General features: G+C 42.6%; 1 protein-coding gene across 1 annotated transcript in view; it reads right to left on the reverse strand.

Annotated features, from left to right (window-relative positions):
• Nucleotides 1–26,746, reverse strand: part of CHP1 (calcineurin like EF-hand protein 1) — a 45,276-nt gene that overhangs the window by 12,730 nt on the left and 5,800 nt on the right. Inside the window, exons 2-7 of the mRNA XM_064462525.1 lie at nt 26,309–26,381; nt 13,569–13,649; nt 12,167–12,294; nt 11,242–11,303; nt 10,087–10,209; nt 4,395–8,793 (exon numbers count right to left, since the gene is read on the reverse strand). Coding sequence (XP_064318595.1) covers nt 8,740–8,793; nt 10,087–10,209; nt 11,242–11,303; nt 12,167–12,294; nt 13,569–13,649; nt 26,309–26,381 — 521 coding nt within the window. The 3' untranslated portion in view covers nt 4,395–8,739. The remainder of the gene's footprint in view (nt 1–4,394; nt 8,794–10,086; nt 10,210–11,241; nt 11,304–12,166; nt 12,295–13,568; nt 13,650–26,308; nt 26,382–26,746) is intronic.

Genomic DNA, 26,746 nt, shown 5'->3' on the forward strand with positions numbered 1-26,746 from the left:
TTTATAACTGCTCTGCTTGATATACTTTCTATCCGACTTTCATCAATTATGTGGGAGCAGCATTCACACTAGTACCAACAGAACTTGAAAATGTAACTGGATATAAAACAAGGCTATTGAAAGTTAGCAGGCACTGAAACTGATGGTGAAGTATCAACTCTACAGTTAAGATCTAGTGGAAGTTAGGAAAAAATAAGACGACTATTTTTCTTGTTCCATACCTTGCTTACTGTATAATCAATTGATCTGGAACAAGAAATATTTGTGAAAACTCAACATTATGTATATTAATCCCTTTTTGTTAAAAAATTAAAATAATATTTTCAGTTTTGTTTTGACCTATTGCCCATTAATTATTTTTTTTTTTGCTCTACTGTACCTAAGGTTAATTTCCGTGGCCTTTAAATCTCACATTCAGATAGACAATTTCTTGGGTACAGGCAACTTCAGGAATTTCAAAGCCAAAAAGGGATGAAGAAACATCTCATAAATAAAGTTACCAGCAAAATTGTATTATTTGTCCTCTCATATAGGGCAACATGCCCTATTACCAATGGGGAAAAAAAAAGTCAGTGTTCTAACATAATCAGCACACTGGAATGGGAAACTATACTAAAATGAATAGCATACAACTATGCTACCAAGTTTCACGCCACCTCTCACACTGTTTTATGGTACCCTTAATTTTAATTAGCTTGGTCAACAAAAATTCAGATCCATCAGCTCTGGTTTTCTGAAACACTACCTCTCCCTCCTCTCCTCTCCCTTCCTCTCATACACACGCATGCATACGTGCTCCAGGAGATGAGCAGAATTAACAGGGACATAGAAGATGATGCCTCTCCTTTTCCCTAGAGCCTGAGAAGTAGGCGAGGAAGGGAAGAGCTAGAAAGAGGTTTATGTAGAAATACAAAGACACAAGAACTTGAAAGTTAAATGTGGTGGAGGTGCGTGAAGATACAGAAAGCAAAATTAGCACTACATATCGCAAGTCCACCGAGTTCTTTCCGATGGCTTAAGAAGTGTCAGATTTAACCTGGAAAGCCGATAATGACAAAAGCTTAAATCATAAATACAAAATTCAACAGAAGTGGCTTACAGTCCTGCAAAAAAAATTAGCTGCCTTTGTGGTCCTTTCACTGTCTCGGTAACTTTTTAAAAAGGCATCTAAATCTAATCTATGAGGCAATGCAGAGAACTCTAATAACAAAGGCTAAGAGTGGTGCGATTGGAGAAAGAAAGGGAGTGCCTGAGCGCAGAGGCACAAAAGGAACACTGAGCAGGAACAGGGCTCTCGGAAGGGCTTGTGTTAATGGCACCCAGGCCAGCAGGTCATCAGGACCCCAGCACATCCCCCTGCAATTTCAGAAGACACCCATATCTGGTGACAAGCGAAAGTGATAATTCACAGAGCAGGACAAGGTAGAGGCACAGACCACTGTCACCTCCACAAGGCTACACAGAGGCATATACAAAACCTAGAACAGCTGCTGGCCTAGGAAGAGGCCAGAAGACATAAGAACCTGCCAGCTGATGACCCTTGTCCTCTAGAAGGGATCCTGGACTTGGTATCTGGATGCAAGCAAAACACACTGCTGGACACACCACTTAAACACCCCTGCTGTGGCACTTGACTGCTGGACAAATATCTCGGGCACTGCACACATTCTGCTGCTTTGGAGATTGCAAGCCTGAGCAACTGTTTGTTTCACTTGACATTTTAAATAAAATTACTTTCCCCTCCAATGAGGTTTTCAACGGATATTTGCCATACTGTTGGTACAACAGTGTAACAGTACTTCCTACAGCAGCAGAGAAAACAGGAAAGACAGCTGAGCTTTATTCCACAATAAACAAACTGTAGTAATGTGCTCCTTGAATACTGTTTAGGCAAAGAATCACCCCTTCCTTCACATCCCATTTTAGAGAAATCCTCTTTTATTTGTTTTTTTAATCCTCCAAAGACTGTGCGGGCCCTCACATCTTGCATTCAAATAACCTCTGGCATGTCAGGACTGGTTTCAGTCACTGCTCTGGTTTTCAAGAATGAACATGAGAGGTGTTCCAAGAGATGCTCTGGACTTTCACACACTCAGTCAGAATCTTTAGCCTTAGACGGCCCACAATTTTTGACACCCCTGAATAACAGATCACAATCGTAAGATGCATAGCCTGGTCATGCAAATCTTCACACTGCAGACTCTCAGCTATGTGGGCAAGATTGTAAAGCAGTGTATATAGTTGATTTGATATATTCCAGTGTAATGGAAAATTTTGATTGTCATTTTTTTTTTTAAGATACTACTTCTCACAGTTCTTGCACATTCAAAGTAATTAAGAATAAATATTAATCCAAACAAATGCACTTACTGCAAACATAGTGTACGACTTTACATGAAAGAATGTTGATTGCTTATTATTCTTTTAATTATAACATAAAGCAGAATTATCCTTATATGTAATATGCCAAAGGCAAATCCCCTGACATATTTTAACAATTCATACACAGATATTTATAAGTAGGAATATTCATCAGTAGCAGCATACTGTGCCTTAATGTTATGTTGGTCATAAGCTGCTATTACTGCTGCTACATGAATAACATAGCATGTTAAATTAGTAACATGTTCCTTAGGAAATTTTTCTCATAAGCAGCTACTGCTTCAGAACTAGTTGTGACAAACACGCTTACCATTATTTCTTTTATTTCACCAGTTACAAACAACTACATTATTAGATCATGTAAGATAACATGCCATGTCTCCACATGAGCTAAAGCTGTGCCTCTCCTTTAACCACTTCAATGTTTTACTTTTGCCACACATGCACGTTCAAAACGCAGTCACTTAGAATTCTATGTCAAACTAGAGACTTGAATTGTTATCAAATATAGAACATAAGGACTGTCATGCTAGTGACCATAATCCTTTTGCTTTCAGTAAGAAGTTCCCCTTCCTTTTTTTGTGTGTGTGTAATTTAAACAAAGTACCATTCTATAGTATGAAGTTTAGAGCATACCTGCATATTACTAACATGAAAAGGATACATAGTGTTTTTAGTCATGGTTTCACATGTTTCATCAAGTGTAAAGTCCTTTTCACCTTATTATCAACATTTGCATGAATTCATAAGGCTACAATCAATTCCACTATCAATGTCATCTTTCCACAAAACTTATTTCTCACTGTAGATTACAGGTACATTCTGTTTTTGTCAAATGACTTAGAAACCATCCCTTTTGTGCGCTCCTGTGTCAGTACAAGAAAAAAAGACATTAGAAAAGGATATCATAGAATCATTAAGGTTGGAAAAGACTTCTAGGATCATCAAGTTCAACTGCCAGCCCAACACCCCCAGGCCTCCTAAACCATGTCCCCAGGTGCCACGTCTACACGTTTTTTTTAACACCTCCAAGGGTTGGTGATTCCACCACCTCTCTGGGAAGCCTGTTCCAGTCCCTGACCACTCTTTCAGGAAAGACATTTTGCCTAATATCCAATCTAACCGCCCTAAAGCAGCTTGAAGCTGTTTCCTCTCATTCTATCGCTAGTGACCTGGGAGGAGAGACCAACACCCACCTCACTACAGCCTCCTTTCACGTAGTTGCAGAGAGCGATAAGGGCTCCCCTCAGCCTCCTCCTCTCCAGGCTAAACCCCCCCAGCCCCCTCAGCCGCTCCTCATCAGACCTGTTCTCCAGACCCTTCACCAGCTCCCTTGCCCTGCCTAGATCACTGTTCAGCAGATTAGCAAAACCCATCTAGCGCACAGATTCCATGAACAACAATGGCAAGCGAAGAGTAACTATAACCAGTGCTATTTTTGTAGCCGCAGACGAAGAGCGTAATTCCGGATGACACGTTTTGGTTTCTCTTCTCCCCGCACGCTGTCAGCTGCAGCTGCTCAGCGACGGCGCGCTCCCGGCCGTCCCTAACTCGGCTGTAGAGCACGGCCTCGCCGGGAAGAGGCTCTCCCCTCGCAGCCGCCTGCGGCCCGCCCTCGCACCCACCTCCGAAGTTACTCGGACTTTTCGGGGCAGCAGGCAGGAGGAACCCGCCCGGCTCCCACCCCTTCTCCCGGGGATGTCTCCCCGGGGGACGCCGGCCGCCGCCACACGGACACCCCGCCCGGTTCGGGGCCACCTCGGCAGAGTGGAGGCCGCGCCGGTGGGTGAGGCGGGCGGAGGAGCCACCCGTCTGCCCTAACCGGCCCGGGCTGGACCCGCGGCGGACAGAGTTCACCTCAGGAAGCGGCGGGAGCGACGATACCCGGGCCCAGCCCAATCACGGAGCAGGACAGGGGGGCGGGTGCGCGGGCACCCGGGCCGAGCCCAATCAGGGAGCGGGGGCAGCGGGCACTGGGCTGGGCGCGGCCCGTTGTCCCCCGCCGCACTCACCTCAACGCGGCCGAGGCCGCGGGGCCATAGCCGGCCCCAGACTCCCGCCTCCTCCTCTCACTCCGCCATCTTTCCCTCCTCACCCCGGCCACACGGCGGGGGTCTCGCGGCGCCCGGCGACGCCGGGCCCGCCCACTAGGCCGCAAGCCTATTGGACACTGATCACATGCATCAGCCCTGCAATTTCGGCAGCGATTGGCCACTGGCGCCTTCCATCGCGAGGGCTGGTCTCCCGCCTCCAAGGCTTTCCTTTCTGATTGGTGGCGGGGGGTGGGCACAAGCCTGGAAAAGGATTGGCTCGAGCCGCGTGAGCAGGGCCGGCCTGGGGCGAATCCTCCGGTGACCTCCGCAAGGATTTAAAGGGGCCGCTCGCAGCGCGCTGCAGGCCGGCAGCCGGGGCGGGGCTCACGTGTCTGTCCGTGCCACCCCCCTCGGCTGGGGGTTCCTCTGGAGACACCCGGGCGGGACTGGCAGTGACCACTGCTGAGCGCTCGGGGTGCTGGGGCCGCACCCCCGACCTCGATTTCACCGCACTGCAACCTGTGTGCCTGCGTCTGGCTGTGAAATCCCGGCAGAACCGGCACAGCCGCCTGCGTGGGCCACCGCCAGCAAGCGATCTTGATTGTTCTGAATAACCGCCTTTATTCATTCTGCCAGTTTTTGCGTCATCAGCAAAATATAATTTATTTTTTTTTTAGCAGTGGTAATTTTACACTTTAAGCTGACGGTGCGTGTATGGAAGAATGTGAAGAGGAGTACTTCGCCATTCAGAAGGCACTCCAGAAACATCCCCATTCATCACAGACTACTATAAGCCATTCCAGTTGAAATCTTAATCCATTTAAACACACGCTTTTCTACTATGTCATGTGTTAATGCCAGATTGCCAGCTTGAAGGAAACACTTCTGCCAACTCAAATATTGTATCGATGCACTATTTACAACCACAGTTGTACTTTCAAAGAACAGAAAGCAGACCTTTTGAGTGGGTGGGTGTCGGTCTCTCCTCCCAGGTCACTAGCTATAGGACATGAGGAAATGGCCTCAAGCTGCCTCAGGGCGGTTAGATTGGATATTAGGCAAAATGTCTTCCCTGAAAGAGTGGTCAGGCATTGGAACAGGCTGCCCAGAGAGGTGGTGGAGTCACCATCCCTGGAGGTGTTCAACAAAATGCGTAGACATGGCACTTGGGGGCATGGTTTAGGAGGCCTGGGGGTGTTGGGTTGGCAGTTGGACTTGATGATCCCAGAGGTCTTTTCCAACCTTAATGATTCTATGAAGTAATTTTCCATTGTAAAGTTATGGGAACTAACATTACTTTTACTTCTGCTCCTCCTGAGTCAAATCCTATATTCAGATGCTTTTGGTTTTGCCTAGACTTGATGCCAAGCTAGTGGGCCTACAGCTATTTAAGTCAACTCATTTCCCACCTTTCAGTATTGATTAGCTATCAAACCTAGTCTTGCTTTCCATAGTCTTCAAAATACTCTAACAGTTAACGAAAACTAATTGGCCACACACAGCCAACCATCCAGAGATTCTCAATATAACAAACTCAAGCATGCAGCTTTCAAAATAGACTTTACTTCTTATTTGCCAGTAGAGGGGAATATGGCTCATCTGTACTTAACTACCTATCACATATACTGGTTTTTCAAAAGACAAATATTAAATATCAGGTAGTTCTGCCTTTGAGCTGATAATCTTATCCCTTTTCCAGACTTCAACCTTCACAGATGACCTTTGTTCTCAAGACTGAATTTCTACAAGCAATCAGGTATGCCAAAAACATTACTTTTGCTAAGATCTGCTTATATCTGTACAGTTTAGTTTTAAATTTAATATAAATTTAAAATCTCAGCTCCTTTCAAGTTCAATGTTAAATATGTAGATTTCAGAACACCGAATAAGATACTCGGTGGCTTCCATGTGATTTATACAGTTAACAGCAAACTTAGCTCCTGATAATTTGGGGGGGGGGACGGGACGGGCAGTGGTGGTGTTTACTGCAGGAGGATTAGCCATGTCTTGTTTTGGTTATGAGTTGTTGGTTTGGGTTTTTTGTACACTTATTTGAGTATTTGTGTTCACCTTAAATCATGTTAGCATAAATACCTCATTTTGTAAGTGGGAGCTTATAAGGACACATGTCCCAAACTAGCATTAGCATTATATGCCCTTTAATTAGAAGAGCACTATGGGGATGGGGGAAAAAAGAAAGCCTGGTTTGGAACCACAGAGAGGTATAAAGCTCACATTGTTATGGAATCCCTAGTGCACAGCCTCTTCTGGAGTTCATGTTTTACACTAGTTTTCTCCACTCTACTAGCAGAATGAAGGATTATTAATAAACTAAGCTTGTTCTCAGAATATATATATTAAAAAAAAAAAGTCAATCTGTAAGGCCTACTGGCACCATTCTACTGGTATTTAACTTTTCCAGTCATTAAAGGATAGTCAATTACCATACAGAATAGTTTGGGATTGTTTTTTTAACTACAGTGGAGGGTTTATTTATGGATTGATAAATACAATAACCAGTCTCACTGGGACAATAAGGCACAACTGTAGATTACAACTATATAGCCGGAAGAAAGCAACACCTACTTTTAAAGCAGATCACAAAGCCTACAAACACTTTTTCACTTTTCAGTCTGTTAACATTGTTGCATTCCTATTTTACATGGCATGGTCATAAAACTGTAATGTTTCTTTCTCATACAGAGTAGAGGGTTTAAATTTACATTTCTTTCTGGAATTGTGCTGCACTTCGCAAAACAGTGAAGTGCAACATTCCACTTCGCAATTTCTTAATTTAAAGCAAATCAGAAAACCTTCAGAGATTTGCATGTTATCCTTTAACACAAGTGATGATTAAAGGAACTGAGAGGAAAAAAATATGCACATTTGAGGGTAGTCTAAGACTGGTAAATTATTATAGAAATGTTAATACATGACAGAAGCAGTTATAACACTGATTCTTCAATAAAGAAGGGGGTTTTTTTTGTTTCTTTTATTGGAAGGCCCTCCCAGACTCCAGTGGAACTAGATGAGATCATTTGCCAATCTAGCCACAGAAAATTATGTTACCATTGAACCTTCAATAATTTTGATCTCTTGACTTTCAGTGTTACATTAGTGGTACTAATCATCTTATATTTGCAAAGATATTTGTGTAGAAATATATTCTGAAATATTTGGAATAATATCTACTTCCCCAAATGATATCCTTATGCCAGAGCTTTCATAAATATAGCTCCCACCCTCAACACAAATATAACAGACCAGGACTTCCATACTGGAAAATGTAAATAATTACTGGTTATCCAGGCCACTATGATTCAAAAGAGAAAAAAAAATCAGTACTATGTTTTGTGACAGTATTACCAAGGGGCAGTGACAGAACTACAAATCCAGGTTTTGGCACGGCTGCTTCTCTTGCATTATGTACACTGGTAAACAAGTTTACATGTTCAGAGGCAAAATCACCTTGATGAGTGGAGGGATCCTAGAGCAAAGCAACCTGGAGAGGGCACACTTCATGGGCCACTGGCTGTCAAGCCTGCAAGCTACTCAAAGGAAAGAAGTTTCTGCGTCCACTACTAGAACAATTGAAGTGACAGTGCAGAACTCCTATTCCTTTTGAGCATACCACAGCCTGTCTCCACCACAGATTCTCCTATTGTCCCTGTGAATTCATCCCACAAAAATAAAATCTATTCACTGTACTTTAAATTATTCTAGGCTATCATCATGCATTCAGTGCTAGTGGTTCAGTGAAGCCATAGAAATTGAGACGTCCTCAAGTAAAAGGCAGATTTGGAAGCAGGGAAGAAACAAATCTGCATGTAAAGAGCCAAGTGGGAAAAAAACCAAAAGGCAGCTGTAATGTGGTGTTGCTACTGCAAGCAAAAGTGAATCATTATCATTGCACCTAGTTTTTGAGTAGATGCTTCTCTCCAAAGTGTTTCAGAGGGTGCTTCTGTGGCACATTCCCATTTTTCCTTTCTCAGATTCAGAGCTCAGAAGAATTAGTTTGTAGATTAAACAGCAGTACGTAAGGAGAGACATTTTCGCTGAAATAGTAGTGCAGAAGGAGACAAGGGAGAAAGGGTAAAAAAAAGAGGAAGGAAAAGATTTTTTAAAAATGCTCCTTTCCGTGTTACACAGCAGCCATTTCCCTTTGTTCCTGATGCACAAGGAATGTTCACATTGGTAGAGCAAATCAGGGAGGGGTTGGAGCTGTACTGTATATGCACCAGTAGCTCTGGGGGAAGGTGCTAAGGAGAAAATGAAGTTCTATTTGCTATATAGTAGGGGTAGAAAGGAATAGATTCTCCATCCATCAGTGAAGAAATCGAATGCTCATCTTCTGCTCTACATCCACCTTCTCCAAAACCTGCAATAAAATTCAGAAACAGCTACTTAAGTTACTGTACATACTACTTTCATGCAAGGTTTCTTACTCCAGCATAGATAAAGTAGGCAGGAACATGGGATGTCTTCAGCATGGCATGCCAGTCTCACCTAGAGACTGCTACTTTTCACTCTGGACTAAGGTCATTCCAAAGAAGGAAACTTCAGCCATTAAAGCTGGAAGAAGGCTGTCAAACAAAATGTAGCTAATGCAGTTTCAGTCTGCCAACAGCCTAGAAAGGCTAGGATTCCCAAAACTAGACTAAGTGGCAGCGCATGGCCAGGAAACAGAATGGAGAATGGAGTAGAGGGACACAAGTAGTGACTGAAGAGCTAAAATCTAAACTACAGCATCACTGACGCAGATAACTAAAACTGGAGCAGCAAATTAATTCACTGAATTGCTATTAACACTGAGGTACAAAGATCTGCTCCAGGCTGTTTCAGGCAGTAGACTTCAGTGTTCCAAGATCAGAGTAACTTAAGTTTGAAGAGACCTCTTTTAGTCCATCTCCTCAACTCCTGCCTAAAGCAGGATGAGCTAAATCAGGGTCTTGTCCAGTTAAGTTTTAAGTATCTCCAGGGAAGGAGGTTCTACATCTTCAGCACCATTCTCTTGGTAAAAACCTTTCCTTATAGCTAAGGAGAGCTACAGAGAGCTAAGGAGAATTTTCCATGTTATAACCTTTTTCTGCTGACTCTTGTCCTGTCTTTGTCCAAGATGAGCCTGGTTCCTTTTGTCAATACCATCCCATCAGGTAGTTGAAATTGTGCTGTCATAGGACAACTTTCTCCACTGATTATATAATGGCTCCTTACTATTACCTATTTCTGACAAAGAAAAGATGTAATTCAAAAAACTACAGCCAGAGTTAGGAGCTTAAATACTGATATTGGGTTGCTAATAGAGGAAATCTACAAGTAAAAACTGATCAGCACAATTATAGCAGAAGAATTACTCTGTTGTTACTGTGCTAGTCAGACTACTTGTATAGAAGGAACTGGTTGCAAAAGAAAAGTGAAAATTCTGTGGTGTATTCAGTGCTGTAGCTTACATAAGAGTGCAAAGAAACATATGGACTAATTATTAGTACCCTGACAGTATAAAATATGTCCTGATAAAGAAGGGAAGAAAGAGAGCTAGCAGAAGGCTTGCTTTGCCCAAATGCAGGAAGGACTATTTGAACAACTTCCCATTTCCATTTGCATTTAAGTCTGAATGACTTGCTCATTACTGAGCAGTTTCATTTAATCATTAAAAATGCAGTTTACCAACCTTTACAAACTCTGCAAAGGAGATAGCACTATCCCCATCTTGATCAGCTTCCTGGATTGTTCTGTCAGCAATGCTGCCCAGCTGCTCATCTGAAATGTTTACACCAACCATCATCCGTAATACCTGTAACATACACAAGTGCCCATATTTTTTTTTAAATAAGAAAAAAACATTATTGACATAAGAACAGAAGTATTCTTAGTGCTGTTTTTCTCGTCTATACTGTCAAAATAACACTGTACAAGAACAACCCTGGAGGATTTCCATGGAAGTTATTTCTAGAGAGACTTCTATTTGTCCTTCGTATATCAAGGCTTTCAGGGAAGACAGCTTCTTTTTGTAGCCATCTTTGACAAAAAATCCTGCTTTTTTACTAGGCAGCAGAAAGAGGTAGAAGTACAAGAAAGGTTTTAGAACTTGGAATGAATATGTTTTGTTCCAATGCTTTTGTCTATTTTTTCCCACAAAACATACCAACATTTGATTGAATATCTGCTGTTTCAGACAGTTGCCTACAGGAATCTTGTAAGTATATAGTTGAATTATAACTGCCATTACCCTCTACAGTTAGTAAAGCATTTCTGTGCAGATAGAAGAGGGCAGTTTCAGTCAAAAGCAAATCTTTGTCCTACATCAGGAACCACAAATTGCCATGTCTACTTCCCAGGATTAGTAGTATGTTATTACTCCTAGCTCAAGCCAAGTTTCATATATATGCAGCACTGATGAACTTTGATTACCTTTGCTGCAATTTCAAGAAGTTTTATTCTATTGAGAGGATGCACAGAGGGTCAGGCAAACAACATAATCCATCTCGAGGATTGTCCCTGTGCAGCCCTGTTAGAAGCATCTTTGAAAGTTACAGAAGGTAGCTCTTGAGGGGCTTAATGTATTTGTTGGATATTTAGGTATCATTTCCAATAGGATCTGCTTAGCCTAATGCTCTGGTTTAAATGCGAATCTAGCACACCCAGTCTGACAGAACAGCCTGGGCTACCAAATCTCATACCATATCTAAAGCTTTAAACCACAGATAAGTGATTAGCCAAATTCCTTCAGGAGTTCTTTTAAGACTGTTGTAACTCCCCTCTTCATTCTAAATGGGTGTGAAGTCACAGAGGAGGTATGGAGTCAAAGCAGCGCTGTGCTATTTACCTGAAGAAGCTCGTCCCTGGAAATCCTGCCATCTTTATCTAGGTCATATAACCGAAAAGCAACTAAAGGGAAGAAAAGAACAAGCAGCTTAATTCAAGTGACAGTATTTTTCTTCATAATAATACATTTATCTAAAAACAGTAGGTATTCATAAATTATTTCAAGAGAATTCATTTAGAATTTTAATTCACCGTAAAATTCATGTTCAATTCCATAAAGTGTTATTACTGCATACAGGAATAGCATTATTGCCAAGTAGTGAAAAATCTTACTCAGGTACTCAGTATGAATACTTTCAGAACACACTGCTTGCAGAAGTATTTCTTCAGAGCCCTGAGTCATGGGAGTATGATTACCACTAAGATACATTCAATCCTTTTACTTCTGAGCCAACCATTTTTAGATTACTATTCATTCTCTTTGACTATATTCTGGATGAGATATGACAGAAATTTTAAGTGCTCTGAGGACTGTTGCCAACTTTGATTAGCGAGCAAGAACATTCTGCTCATACTGTAGGCAGACATCCAAGTGAGAAAGTACTCAGTTGAAGGTGAGGTAAAAGCATTATATTATAAGGAAGACTGGATAAAGAAGCAGAAAAGCCCATTCACATATGGCATGTGGCTTCTAAATCTGAAATAACTTTGGATGCCAAGCATTTTGAAACTTCTGTTATGAGATGTTTGGAAAAGCATATACATTACTCAAGACAACCAATTCCACCAATTCAAATACAAGAATGGGTCAACTGTTGATATTCTGAACAGATAACCTTGCAAGTTAATTTAACAAAAAGGAATAATCGGGTGTTAGTCAATATCATTCCACAGGGAACAGCTGCACAGAAGACCCCAAGGCCCGTCACTCCCAAGAAAAACAAGAAAGAAATAATTGCTTCTATAGGAAGGTTCACATTTCTTACAGTGGAGCTTGTTACTTCGGCTGTTCAGTGGTTCTGGTCCATTCTGATCTTTGCTCTTTTCATTATCTTCTATGGGTCGGAAGTGGGCTAGTGTCCTCATGAATCCTCGGAAATTTACCTGGTCTTCTCTGTGTAAGCATTTCAGAAGGTCAGTTTTAGCATAGCTTATACAAGTTCTTTATTTCAGTAAAGAGTATGAAAGTCTAAAGCATTAGCACCATACAGACTCTTCCGCTCCCACCTCCCCATGGTTTGGTCGCCTGTGCTCAAACCCAGCTCTGACACAGTTGCAACCTGGGATTGTGCTGTTGAAGTGTAAAAAAAAAAGCTATAAGAATTCTTATTGAGGGCTCCCAGCTCCCTTGCCTAAAAGGTTCTATTTAAGCTTGAGCCCTCACCCTTGGCCCTTGCCTGAACTATCACACAGCTATGCCTGAGTCCAGCAATGTATCTTGCTGATCCGGCCCGTGATTCCCTGGATTGACCTGAGGCTTGCTTCACCACTGACAAGTTGTATGGCAACCGCTGGTCTGTTGGCTGATGTGACAAGTCACTCTACCTGCTCTGCTTTTCTTGTTCAGGTGCTATGCCCCTTGCCAGCAAGTACATTGCCCCTGCCAGCTTTGCTGTCACACTTCCCTCCAGCTTGTGGGGCAGCCATTACTCACTGCTCCCTGACAGATAGCTCTCTTCTCTAGACTCTAGTTTCTGGGGGAAACAGTTTTGTAAGTACTTTCCAGGACTTCTGCTTTCTGTTCAGGAAACCCTGCCTGGTATTAGCTGGTATTATGACTTTATTAGACAATTAGATCTTCAATCAATTAGTAATGTGTTCAAGAAGAGTAGCAGATTCCATGGAACAATCTCGAGAAGTATAATGAAGAGAGACAGTACCGGGAATTTTATTACCTCCTTGGATTTATGTTAGAAGTGCCATAAGCTATGTCCTAATTGTGGACAAAAACTAAAACAGAAAAGCTTATCTAATAAAAAAGGTACACTTAGAGACTAAAAGGTGAACAACAAAACTGAATTAATTGGTTGCAATACTACTTAGCATAAAATAGTACTGCTACAAGTTTGCTTTAAGGATTGAGTCCATACATGCCCTTGACTGTCTTTAGAAGCGTTCAGCAGCGTAGCAAGGGAGCAGGAAAACCGTGACGCGAAGCTTGAATTTGTCCATGAGTAAAGCACACAACACACTTGTATGGTTGTGAAGTATTTCTCATTACAGAATGAGAACATGCTGAGGAAACAATGTGCCCACACACATTTCGTGACAAGTTTGGAGTGTTTAATTATATTCTGTGCTGTAATTAGCAGCATTTCACTTCTATCAAAACTTTTGATGAACTACAAATTTTGTGCCTGCTCACAAGTTCAGCCCATTGGAACTCACCCTTCTGGAAAGAAAGCATTAATAATTCTGTCTCCCAGAGGATTGATGGCAAGCTCTGGAATCCGCTGGAAGTCTTCACGGCTAAGTAAAGCAAGAACACAAGAAGTCTGCATGAAGCTGAAGTCAGGAAAAAAAGTTGCTTAAGAAGAGTTCACAGTAAAACATCCACTGGGTTCCATTTCTGCACAAAGACTTGGTGGTTTTTAAGATGTAACTCTTTAGATCATGTTTTCTCTATGACTAATGGCACAAAACAAAGTAAAAGACAACACCAAGCCTGTATTACATTACAGGCTAGCCATGTTCATTTATCATGTTAACAGCACTTCTCAGATGCTAACATTGTGCTACAAACATTCCTGTAATGATGCCAACTAGTTTGCAATTTAAGGAAAGGAAGGCTTCTGAAATGGCTTTGAAGGAAAATATACCTTCAACATTAAAATGAACTTTTAAATATTTATATATATAATTATTTTGGTACTGAATCATTTGAGTTGGCCCCATTCCAGATTCTTGTCAATACTACACTCCTCCAAACATACCATAGGTGATCTGAATATTCTAATAGATTTTAAAATTTATTTTAATGCAACAACTTTATCTTATTATAAATGCCAAATTTCAGATTATTTTAGCTTCAACCAAGCAGTGCCTCTATTTTAAAGTAGTAAATTTAGGCTTTGACGGGGCCTGTACACCAGATATGATTTCACCAGTACATTGCAAATACTCACTGCTCTTGCCAGCCATTCTCCTTTCTGCTCATGATTACATGTACGCAGTATAACATAAGCATAGCTACACTCACATTGTTACAGCTTTTTCTGATCTGGAAGATATCATGAGCTGTACTGATGTAAACACATTTTAGATCAGTATGACACGAACATAGGGTTCATTCTATCATTACAGTTGCACTAATACTTTTTCTTTTATTTCAATCTACTAGAACATCACTGACAGGGAAGTGGGATAATCTCGGTGTGACCAAGGAAGTTACATCAAGCATGTTTTAGTGAATACTTCAGTCAACAGGTTTAGTTTTGTGGTTTTTGGGTTGTTTCCCATCCTTCCCCCCCAAACAAAGCACAGCAATTTATCATATCAGTGAGAACAATGATCATGTACTCCATGATCATCTAGGTTTTAAGTTGCAAAGATAACAGCAATAGGGTAAGGCTGTAAAAAAAATCTTGACATTCCTGCCCAGTCTCCAGAAATACTGACAATTCCCTTCAAATCAAATGCAGTCCTGCTCTTGAAGTTCAGGTCAAAATCTCAAACTTGGTTACTAGATGTTTGCTACTTTTGAAACCTATGCTTACTAAATGAATCAGCAACAAGATTTGATTCATTACATCATTACACCAGAAAACTGGCAGAGTGAACACAAACAGATTTTTGAGATTTAAGCACACTGGCCTTTTATAATACTGTGATCTTAAAGACGGGGGTGGGGGGGGAAGGAATTGGCTAACTTTATTACTAGTCTAGCCTGGGAAAGGCACAGAAACAAGATGTTCTAGTTTTAAATGCATTCTAAAGCACTCCTTGCACCCAGTCACACCACAACACTGTTAAGAGCCCCAGTTACATCTGTTAGAACATAGTTAAACTGTTTGACCTTCTAATAGAGCAACCTGACCATATTTTTAAGCTATCCCAGCAGACTTCTGCTCCAACATGGTCTGAATTCTTGTTAATGGGCAAAGTTATCATCTGTATAACATGATTAACTTGTTACCAGACCCTTCAGGACGGCTGCATGTTAAGCTACAGCTGAAGCACAAAGTATGCATTAGCAATTTCAGCAGGAGATGTAGTAATGTGGAAAACCTAAGTTACATAACAAAATGTTAACAACAGAACTTCGGTGTCAGTGCTAACATTTACAAGGTAGGAGCAGCAACTGCCCTCTCTAAATGGAAGAGCAAAATCCTAATGCTTCAGAATTTTTTACTTGCCTATCACTATTTCTTAGTATTGAGCCTCAATTTACTCTCAGCATTTCAGTCTCCAGTTGTTCTGCTTCCTAACATAGGATTAACAATTAACCACAAATAACTCCCCAGGCTTCCAATCTATTTGTCCTTTCATTACCAGGATTGCAGTAGACCATTTTAGCTTATTAAGAGCACATTACTGAGCAAGTATTATAATTGAAATAGCTGTAACACCCATAAAAGTAAATGAACACAAGGTAAGTTCTTCTCCACTTTACAAACTAAGGCTTCCTGCAGTCATTAGGGACCAACTTCACCTGGCTGAGGCCGAAGCTTACACGAAATTTTATGCCCTCTACTACTGTGTTTGTCTGCTACAGCAACAAGGCTCTTCTAACATATCTTTCCAGGAACCTGGATTCCATTAGATACTTGCTTAAATGAAACATACAAAAAACCTTTAATGGATGTTGCTATTATTATGCAGGCCAGCCATTTAATATATATGTCCATGCATTCACTCTTAGACATACTTAGTAAGGAATTTGTAGATTCTAAGTCAGAGAAGTATTTCTAAGCATGAGTATAACCTCCAAGGCACATAGCAGACCCCTACTAAAAAGGTGCCTCTGCCTTATCCCAAAGTCTACAAGAAACTAACTAGATCCGTTTTCCTTCCATTATTTCTGGTTGTTCATCCTTCTTTTTCTTAAAGATAGTAGCAGAGCGTATTGGTCCATCAACAGGGATGATGAGAGTAGGGCTATCTAGAGCTGAGTGAAAGTAATGGAGAGAAAATAAACCATATGCAAAACAGTAGTGGTAGAAGAAACACATCCAGAGGATAAAGGCAACAAGAAGTTACTTGAAAAAGGCAAATAATTAAAAGAAGTAAGGTGCATCATGCAAGATGGTCAAACAGATTTAACAGGTTACTACTGAAAAGATTTCATTGCTCCCTTCCCTTGCTAAGGTTTGCTTTGTCATTCATCAGATTTTTTTGCTGGTCTAATGTACCCCACTAACCCCCCAAAACACTCCCCACCTTCCTCCTCTCCATCCTCCCAATTATCTTTCTGTTGAATTAGCAACTTGAAGCAGTTCAAAAAACTTCAAAAATATAACAGTACCATGGCTGACAAAGAGATGCTGGGATTGTGGAGAAATGCTAGGGAAAGAAGATGGATATCCTCCTCCTTCACAGCCGTGTCAGTCATCTCATCTAACTTCATCCTTACATGTGCTCTATACAAATTTAAAAAGTTGCTTAACTATCTGAGGAATAATTGGTTTATGAACATTAGGCTAATTAATATGCTAAAAGTAAAGGTGACAATTAGATGATCAATGCAGAGGGCAGGGGGGAAGCAGTGTGAATAAAGCAGGGTTAAGGGTGGAAGCATAGACTATCCTAGTACTCTATCATTCTCCCATACAAACCCATATCCTGCCTGTCTTGTCTGTTTTAGATAAAGCTAAAAATCCTTTGCATTTTCTTAAGCAAAGGTAAAGAATTCCACATTCAGAGACCTATCTTTTTATGTTTTACTTTGAAATCTTTCCAGACTGAGATGACTCAACTCACTTAAGATCAACAGATGGCCCAGCTAGCTCTTGTTACCCTTCTCCCAGGATCAGAGGCTTTCTGAAGTTCTCCAGGAGACACCATCTTGTGGACAGCTTTCATAAACATGAGATACGCATAAACAGCTCACTGTGTCTATTCTCTTCATGTATCAGCTTTCAGAATACTCGCCCTTCCTTCTTCCACACTCACTAGGCTATACCAATTGCTGTACAGTAAAAAAAAATACTTCTGAAGCACTTAACCTGTCATTTCCCCAGTGCAGAACAAACTACTCTAAGTGGGAGGCTCCATGCAAAAGTTACATGCAGAAGTAGCGGTTTAAACAAGTATCTCCTTTTTATAGCATTATACTCCTCTGTCTAGAGCTACTTACTAATAGATAAATTTTGGCGCAGATGTATTCTTGTGTGGGTACACTTCAGTACCAGCCCAACAAGGAGACAGACTGAAGCAAGCACATACTTATCGTGGTCATATGCTTCAACTTCCTCATCTTGGAAGTCAGAACGTGAAGCAGAAAACATGCGCACTGGTTTCCTCCTGACCTATAGTTAGGATGTAGGAGGAAAAAGTTGTTTCAGATCTCACAATCTAGATGTAGCTATGGACATCCAAGGGTATCAACCTTCTATTTCGGCAACTCAGCACATCACAATATTGAAATCAAGGGTAACAAAAGCATTTTCAAAGTAACAGTTTTGTCCCGGCTCTTACAACCTGGTTTCGTTCAGGTGGTGTAAGCTTCTTCAGACTTCCTTGTTTTGTTTAGGAAAAATGTAATATTTAACAAATACTTTAAAAGTGTAGAAGAGAGTTAATCAGTAACCATGGCTATAGTCATTTAGAGGATAAGGGTGGGGGCGGGGGAGGAAGCCAAACCAAGGCATATAAAAAGTTTTGTCTCCATCAAAACCCTTCTCTTATATCTCTGTAACTCAGTAAAAAGTAAGTGCCTTGAAACTGCACATGGGCATGCTGGATTGAAACATCTGGCTAGGAAAAGAGTCCAGCTTTTGATTAGAGTTCCAGATACAACTATCCATCTTCTCTAATCATGAGGATTAGTCATAATCTACCAGATCTTCTCTGCAAAGTGCTCTTTATCTTGCCCCATTTGAAATACATAGATAAGAACAACACAGCTTTTCCACTTCTTCAGAAGGGTGGTACACATTTAAAGATTTATTTCATGCCACTAAGAACTGCCTATCACTTCTTTTCTTATCGTAGTCACATGAGCGATTTGTGTCACACCTGATTTGCAAGTCAAAGGTATAACCCATCCTTACGGAAACATTCATTCCTGCTCACAGGAAACAAACAGAAGACATGCCCTCTAAACTGGTGGTGGTAAGCAAGTGATACCTTCATCTCACAAAGTAGCAAGTTCTCTTGGATCAGTATTTCAGAAACCAAGATTTATGACCCTCCAATCTATAGTTCTTACTCTCCCCTCACTGCTTTTTTCAGGAAGTAGTTTTCCATTACTTAAACTTAATGGTCTCTACATATCATGGGTGCCAGGGCAGGTTTCAAAATTTGAATGCTGCTCTAAGTCAGCCACATTTGGGAGCAGGCTATGCTTAGAGGCTAAGACTGTAAGTTAATGGATCACAGTTTGCACAGTTGCTGGGATTTTCCAAATGAACTTCACTTTCTTTCCCAAGTACCACATGATTATCAACACTGAAAGTCAAACTCCTCCTGATATGTAACACTATGAAACTAAGCATTGTGCAACAGACATTCATAGCATATTTAATTAATTACTTCTCTTGCGTAAACCAAGTACAATCACTTTGAAGTTTATACAAACTTTATGGACTCAACAGGTGAATCTGAAGTTGGAGGGGGGATTTGAGGAAGAGCATGTACTACATTCAAATTATGCTAGTCTGGCAGCCATCACCTTTATTCATCAGTGAAGACTAAACCCAAATGCAAACTTCAAAGAGGCTGTTAATATTTTTCTTTCAAGTAATTTAATCGAGACAAACTTTTGAGATTAACCTTACCTACAGCAGAATCACCTGACTGGTATGTCACAATTGCCAATTAGCCAATGCTACAATGGATATGATACATTGGCTTCGCTGACAGTGGGCTTAAGAAGTTCCTGCCCATCCAAAGCCAATTGTTTCCACACCCACATCCATTCTGTCATCCCTTCAGCTACGCGAGTCCAAATATTTACAGTATAGCCACAGTCCAAATCACTGGAGTCAGCTTAAGAATATCTACACAAATCAAAAGAGGAGGGTATTTTTAACCAAATAATGACTCGGTAGTCCTGTTTACAGTACAGCTCCACAGCCAAGTACTTAAGTGTTTACTGAGAATTCAATTTGTGGCACCAGAAGGAACTGCATATTTCCTTCAGGAAACTGCAGTAAGCCGGCAGTACTGCCAAAGACAGCGTACCTTACAACTTGTCACCTTCATATTCTAAGCAGCAGTTCTAGCTTTATAGTTAGGTTGGTTTATAAGTAAACCTAGCTTTTATAGGTTTATAGTGCATCCTACAATCATATTTTGCAAGATCATATACAAAACCCCAGGTGATCCATGAATCTACATTTGTTTACAGGTTTTACTGGGATGGAGTTGCTATGAAAAAAAAACAACAACAACAAAAACAACTAAGTCCATCCCAGCCAGACCCCATATATTATGCCACAAGGTCCCTTTTCCCTTCTTACTCTCTCCTACATTCTCTCCAGCTTCCCTGTGAACTGGAAACAGAATCACCCTGAAAACTGATCAGATTCCTTTTTTGTTGTTTTGCTTGGCAACTTTTCAAAGCTGTAAGTTTGTTTCCAAAGACAAGCCTTGAGCACCAGCATCAACACAGACAAGCAACAGACTTTCAGAGGAAGTATGGTCTTAGACCAATTATGTTAGTCACAAAATTGCACACCAGTACAATCATGGACAGCTCTTATTTGTCGTATGTTTCCATAATATTAGTGTAATCTGTGGGAAGCATCAAAAGGGAAGAATAAGCAATTTAATACAATCAAAACTCATAGTTAGTTCAGTAAATAAAGAACCAATACCAACATGCAATACAATAACCAGAGTGAGAAGGCTGGAGAATGACAGCAGGCAGAGACATATTTTAACAGGCAATTATCCCACTACAGTTTACCTTTCATTTGAGAATACACTTTTCAGCAGACTCAGTCCATCAAAGTGAAAAATGTTTTGCAGACAAAGTTTAAGCCTCATCCTTATTTAATTAAGTTCTAACAAACTGGTTCACTTCTGTAGTTTTCAAATTGTAGACGGAAGACAAACTTTAAAGGACATGGAATATCCTGCACTACTACATTAAAGAATACAATGTGTATTTGTGTAGTCACAGTGACTCGGTTACTGCTCTTTTTATTTCTGACAATACTAATAGACATGGGTGTTCAACAGGAGGTGCAAAGTTAGGAATAGCAGAGGGCTTGCAGACCAAATTAGTGTTAAAAGACACATCAAGATCCCATGTCCCCAAAAATATAAGTGATCTTTTTGTTATGAAAGCCAGGATTAAGACGACATAGTGGAACCATTCTTGTAATAACTATTAGAAGCAACATGTAAAGAAAGGTAAGAAACAACAGTCTAAAAATGTGGTTTCATATTTCTGAACGTTTGTTGCAAGACCCTGAATACCAAACCTGACCTTTCTTATATTAACTACCACAAACCTTCAGCACTACAATAAAGGGAATTGGTATTTAGAGCACCTCAGTTAAACAATCAGATTTCTCCTAACCTTTCATAAAAGCAAATGAACTTGAATGTCCACAGAGGCAGTAGGTATGAAAGAACCTGTTATAGTAGCCTCATTGATTCACCATAAGAGGAAAAGGTGTTGTGGTTTAGCCAGCAACTCAGCCCCACACAGCTGCTCGCTCACTCCCCCACCGGTGGGATCGGGGAGAGAATCAGAAGGGCAAAGCTTGTGGGTTGAGATAAGAAGAGTTTAATAATTAAAATAAAACAACAACAAAAATGCAATGGAAAGGAAAACAATGAGAGGCGCGAAACCCGGGGCAGTGAGGGGGGAAGGGGAGTGAACCACCAAAACAAACCGCACTGAGGCAGCCGCTCACCACCCGCCAACCCAACGCCGCCAGTCCCCGAGCCGCAACTGCCCCCTGTGTGCCAATTGCCCCCGTTAATATACTGGTCGTGGTGTCACATGGTATGGAATGAACGTCCCATTGGCCAGTCGGGGTCAGCTGTCTTGGCCGCAGCCCCGCCCCTCCCAGCCTCCTGCCCATGTGGCAGAGCACGGGAAGCTGGAAAGGTCCCTGACCACCACAGGCACTACAGTGAAGAGAATTAACCCCTTCTCAGCCAAAACCAGCACATTCTCCACCCCTTATTCCATACCATTTATACCGTGCCCAGGTCTCGTACCATCTGTCATGGTTTGGCCGGCAGCTCAGCCCCACACAGCTGCTCGCTCACTCCCCCACCGGTAGATGGGGGAGAGAATCAGAAGGGTAACGCTCATGGGTTGGGATAAGAACAGTTTAATAATTAAAATTAAAAGAAACAACAACAGAAATGCAATGTAAAGGAAAACAACGAGAGGCGCAAAGCCCCGGGGCGGGGGGGGTGGAAGGGAGAGGGGAAGGAACCACTGAAAAACCACACATGACGCAGCCGCCCGCCGACCCGACGCCGCACCGCTCCCGAGCCGCCAACTGCCCCCCCTTAATATACTGGTCATGGTGTCACGTGGTATGGAATGAACATGCCGTTGGCCAGTCGGGGTCAGCCGCCCCCGCCATGGCCCCGCCCCTCCCAGCCCCCCCCACCACTCAGCAGAGCGAGGGAAGCTGGAAAGGTAGCGGACCCCCACAGTGAGAAGAATTAACCCCTTCTCAGCCAAAACCAGCACACCATCCAATACAACCTCACCAGCCACCACCCCTCCCCCTCCCATCCTTGACATAATACACAGACATCATTCCCTTAGTCTATGGATCTTCCCTGTAAAAAGACCATTGAGTTCACCCAGTCCATGACTCTGGGCTCCATCTGTCATATCAGTCTTTCAGGGCAGGGGAGATGGTGTGTGTGTGGCATTGGGTTGCTGCATACCAAATCAGTCATCGTTCCGTCACTGCTGCACTTGGCTTGGGTCAAAGTTCATCTTCCACGATTGGGAGGTTTGTACTATGATATCATTGATATTATATGTCATCTCTATGTTGTATTATATAGCATTTTGCATTATGCTGTTCAGTTCATGGGCTGTTTTCACCCAAAATCAAATCTCCTTGACTACCGGACTCCTCCATCCTCCCGCATCACCCACCAAGCGCACCCAGGTCCTCGAGCAAAAGCAATCCCATGAATGGGTTTGCCTTTACCCAAGGCAGGAAGTACCCAGACAGTTTTCCCCAGCGTATTTTTTACGTGCACTACAGGGACTCTATCCCCGTCCACAGTACGTAAGGGCTCTGACTGGGCAGGGCCAGCTCAATTGGCAGATCCCCTCATGTCGACTAACCAGGTGGCTTTTGCTAAATGTGTGTCCCAGTGTTTGGATGTTCCACCCCTCCATTGCTCTTCACATAGTTTTTAACAATCCATTGTACCGTTCAATTTTCCCAGAGGCTGGTGCGTGACAGGGGGTGAGATACACCCACTCAACGCCATGCTCTTTGGCCCAGCTGTCTATGAGGTTGTTTCGGACATGAGTCCCGTTGTCTGACTCAGTTCTCTCTGGGGTGACATGTTGCCATAAGACTTGCTTTTCAAGGCCCAGGATAGTGTTCTGGGCAGTGGCACGGGGCACAGGATATGTTTCCAGCCAGGCAGTCGTTGTTTCTACCATTGTAAGCACGTGGTGCTTGCCTTGGCAGGTTTGTGGGAGTGTGATATAGTCAATCTGCCAGGCCTCCCCATATTTATATTTCAGCCATCGTCCCCCATACCACAGAGGCTTTACCCGCTTCGCTTGCTTGATTGCAGCGCATGTGTCACATTCGTGGATAACCTGCACAATAGCGTCCGTGGTCAAGTTCACCCCTCAATCATGAGCCCATCTGTACGGTGCATCTCCCCCTTGATGGCCTGAGGTGTCATGGGCCCACCAAGCTAGAAATAATTCACCCTTATGTTGCCAGTCCAGATCCACCTGAAGGATTTGGACTATTTTCTTCCCTTTCTCAAAAACTTCTGCTGTATCGTCCCACATGATGATGTCATCAATGTATTGAAGGTGTTCTGGAGCTTCTCCCTGTTCCAGTACAGTCTGAATCAGTCCATGGCAAATGGTAGGACTGTGTTTCCGCCCCTGGGGCAGTCGATTCCAGGTGGACTGTGGCCTGCACTCTGCTGCCAGAGGGATTGAGAAGACTGCATTAGCGATATCAGTTGTGGCATACCACTTGGCTGCCTTTGACTCCAGTTCATATTGAAGTTCTAGCATGGCTGGCACAGCAGCACTCAGTGGCAGCGTGACTTCGTTCAGGCCATGATAGTTTGCTGTTTGCCTCCACCCTCCATTAGACTTCTGCACTGGCCATATGGGACTGTTAAAGGGTGAGTGGGTCTTACTGATGACTCCTTGGCTCTCCAGTTCACAAATGATCTCATGGATGGGAATCCGGGAGTCTCGGTTGGTGCGATATTGCTGCCGGTGCAGTGTTGTTGTGGCGATCGGCACCTGTTGGTCTTTGACACTCAGCAACCCCACACCAGAAGGGTCCTTCGAGAGACCGGGCAAGGTAGACAGCTGTTTAATTTCCTCCATCTCCAAGGCAGATACTCCAAAAGCCCACCAGTACCCTTTTGGGTCCTTGAAATACCCTCTCCTGAGGCAGTCTATGCCAAGGATGCACGGAGCCTCTGGGCCAGTCACAATGGGGTGCTTTTGCCACTCCTTCCCAGTTAGGCTCACTTCAGCCTCCAATACAGTTAGCTCTTGGGATCCCCCTGTCACTGCAGCAATGCTGATGGGTTCTGCCCCTATATAGTTTGATGGCATTAAGGTGCACTGTGCGCCGGTGTCCACTAGAGCTTTACACTCCTGTGGGTTGGATATGCCAGGCCATCGGATCCACACAGTCCAGTAAACCCAGTTGTCCCTTTCCTCCACTTGGCTGGAAGCAGGGCCCCTCTAGACCTGATCACGGCATTCGCAACTCACTTCCTGTAAGTGTGAATCAAGAGTCTCTCTATTAAGCTCAGAAATAAAATCAGCACGTCTACTCCTCTGTCTGGAGACCTGCTCACTGGAAACTGGAGCAGCAGCTTTCCTGGAAGAACCTCCCTGAGTGATTGTTCTTTCTTGCAACCCACTCACCTGTGCCTCTAGGGTCGAGGTAGGCTTGCCATCCCACTTCATCATGTCCTCTCCGTGGTCATGCAGGTAGAACCATAGGGTGGCCCATAGTGTGTATCCTCTCCCTTGAGCAAAAGGATGTTTGTTCCTAACAGCTAAGAAGACACCACTCCGTAGAGGTGGGGAGTAGGATATATCTTCTTTGAGTTGCTGGACCTCTTGGGATAGTTTCTCCACAGCAGAGACTAGCAAGGAAAAGATATTTGCTTCGTACTCCCAGAGTTTATCAATCACCTCCGCCACTGTTGGTGCCTCGCCCTCACTCCAGGACATCACTGCCAATGAGTTTGCATACAAGGATGGTGTGCTCTGTACAAACTGCCGCCACATGGATCATGTGCACTGGGCTTCATCTGGATCTTTGGATGACTGTTGATCATCCAGGTCACCATAAATCACCTCAAGCACAGCTAATTCCCTTAGACACTGGATGCCTTTCTCCATGGTCATCCATTTCCCTAGGCAAAATACAGTATCTTCTTTGAAGGAATACCTTTCCTTCACTCCAGACAGGAGTCGCCTCCAGAGGCTGAGGGCTTGTGTCCCTTTTTCAGTTGATTTGTCAATGCCCCCTTCCCCAGAAATGGATCCCAGTTGTTTGTCTTCCTGCCCCTCTAATTCCAGGCTACTGGCCCCATTATCCCAGCATCGGAGCAGCCAGGTGACTATGTGATCACCTAAACGACAGCTGAAATTTTTTAGAATATCTTGCAACTCACTCAAGGACAGGGATTGGGTGGTCTCTGTTTCATTTATGACTTCTTCCTTCTCTCCTCTTGACAGCTCTGCTTCTTCATCATCTCTTTCTAAAGAAGTTGAATTTTTCTTCCAAGATTTCTTCTTGAGTACAGGGGCAACTGATTCTCTGAGTCAGCTCCAGTACCTGTCATGGGGGTTTGAGTAGCCATAGTGCCTGTCATCGGGGTTGGAGTGACCACAGTGCCTGTCGCTTTGTCTTTTAATCCAGACACCTTCTCTTCCCCTTGGGAGTGCTGAATACTGTTGAGCAGGGCTCGGTACACATGGGCCAGGCCCCAGCACATTGCAGTTATCTGTGTCTCTCTGGAGTTCCCAGGGTAACAACATACTTCCTCCACATATTCTAGTAGTTTTTCAGGATTCTGCACTTGTTCAGGGATGAAACTCCAAAAAACTGGGGGTGCCCACTGCCCTAGGTATTCGCCCGTGCTATCCCACATGCCCTGCCACTCGTAACTATCAAGCCTTGGGGCAGATCTCTGGGTGATATTCTTAAGTTGAGTAGTCAAAACCAAAAGAACATGCCCAAAACCTAATAATAAGTATATCTTAACCGAGGATGTTCAAGATTCAAAAAGGTTATTGCAATAAAGGTGAAGACATCATAGAAAAAAGTAGCAAAGATACCATTCTGTATTTCCTCCATATAAAATCTCTCAGAGGAGGAGGTATAATTGCTAATTGCCTCAATGAGGGGGTATCCAAAGTACAGTAACTGTTTCAGCAAAAACCCCAACCACCAGATAAAGCTGAAAACCAGTGTTTGCGTAACAAACCTCTTACACAAAACATTACTATTCACAGCAGAACAAAGCAGACTAAGCAAACCAACACCAATCTTTAACAAACTGCATAAACAAGAACATGGTGCTGTGACCAGCAGTTGTTATTATCTCAAACCCTCGAGCCCCATGTTGGGCACCAAAAAAGACTGTTGTGGTTTAGCCGGCAACTCAGCCCCACAGTCGCTCGCTCATTCCCCCACCAGTGGGACAGGGGAGAGAATCAGAAGGGTAAAGCATCCTCTAGCAGCCAGCCACCACCACAGATATGCCCATGCAAGGACAGCTGAATTAGCGACAATACCCACCTAAGAGTGCCATTTTCTCCTTTGTCTAGGCTGGTGAAACGACTGTACAAGCGGGTGATTTGACTGTGGGAGACTGGAGAAAAAAAGAAAAATAAACACAAATTAGCATGTCAATGATTCCTCATAGGAACAGACCTCATTACAGTGAGCTACCCTGTTGCCAGAAGCTGTGTTCAAAAAAAAGATTGCCTGGTACTTCCAATGTAACTTGTTTTGTGCAATCAACAGTTTAGGGACTTCATGAGCTATAAATTGGATCTGAATATTCAAGAATCCACAAGTAAGCCCATTTTCTTCAAAAATTTGTCTAACTCTGCCTTCTACCCATTTATGTTTTTTGTCTCTAACATTCTTTGGTTATCTGATTCAGTAAGTGGCAATTAAAGAGAAAAAAATACTCGACTCTCAGTTCCACTGTATTTCCCTTAATTCCTTTAT

Source organism: Phalacrocorax carbo, chromosome 10 (genome assembly GCF_963921805.1).
Source record: "Phalacrocorax carbo chromosome 10, bPhaCar2.1, whole genome shotgun sequence".
Taxonomy (NCBI): Eukaryota; Metazoa; Chordata; class Aves; order Suliformes; family Phalacrocoracidae; genus Phalacrocorax; species Phalacrocorax carbo.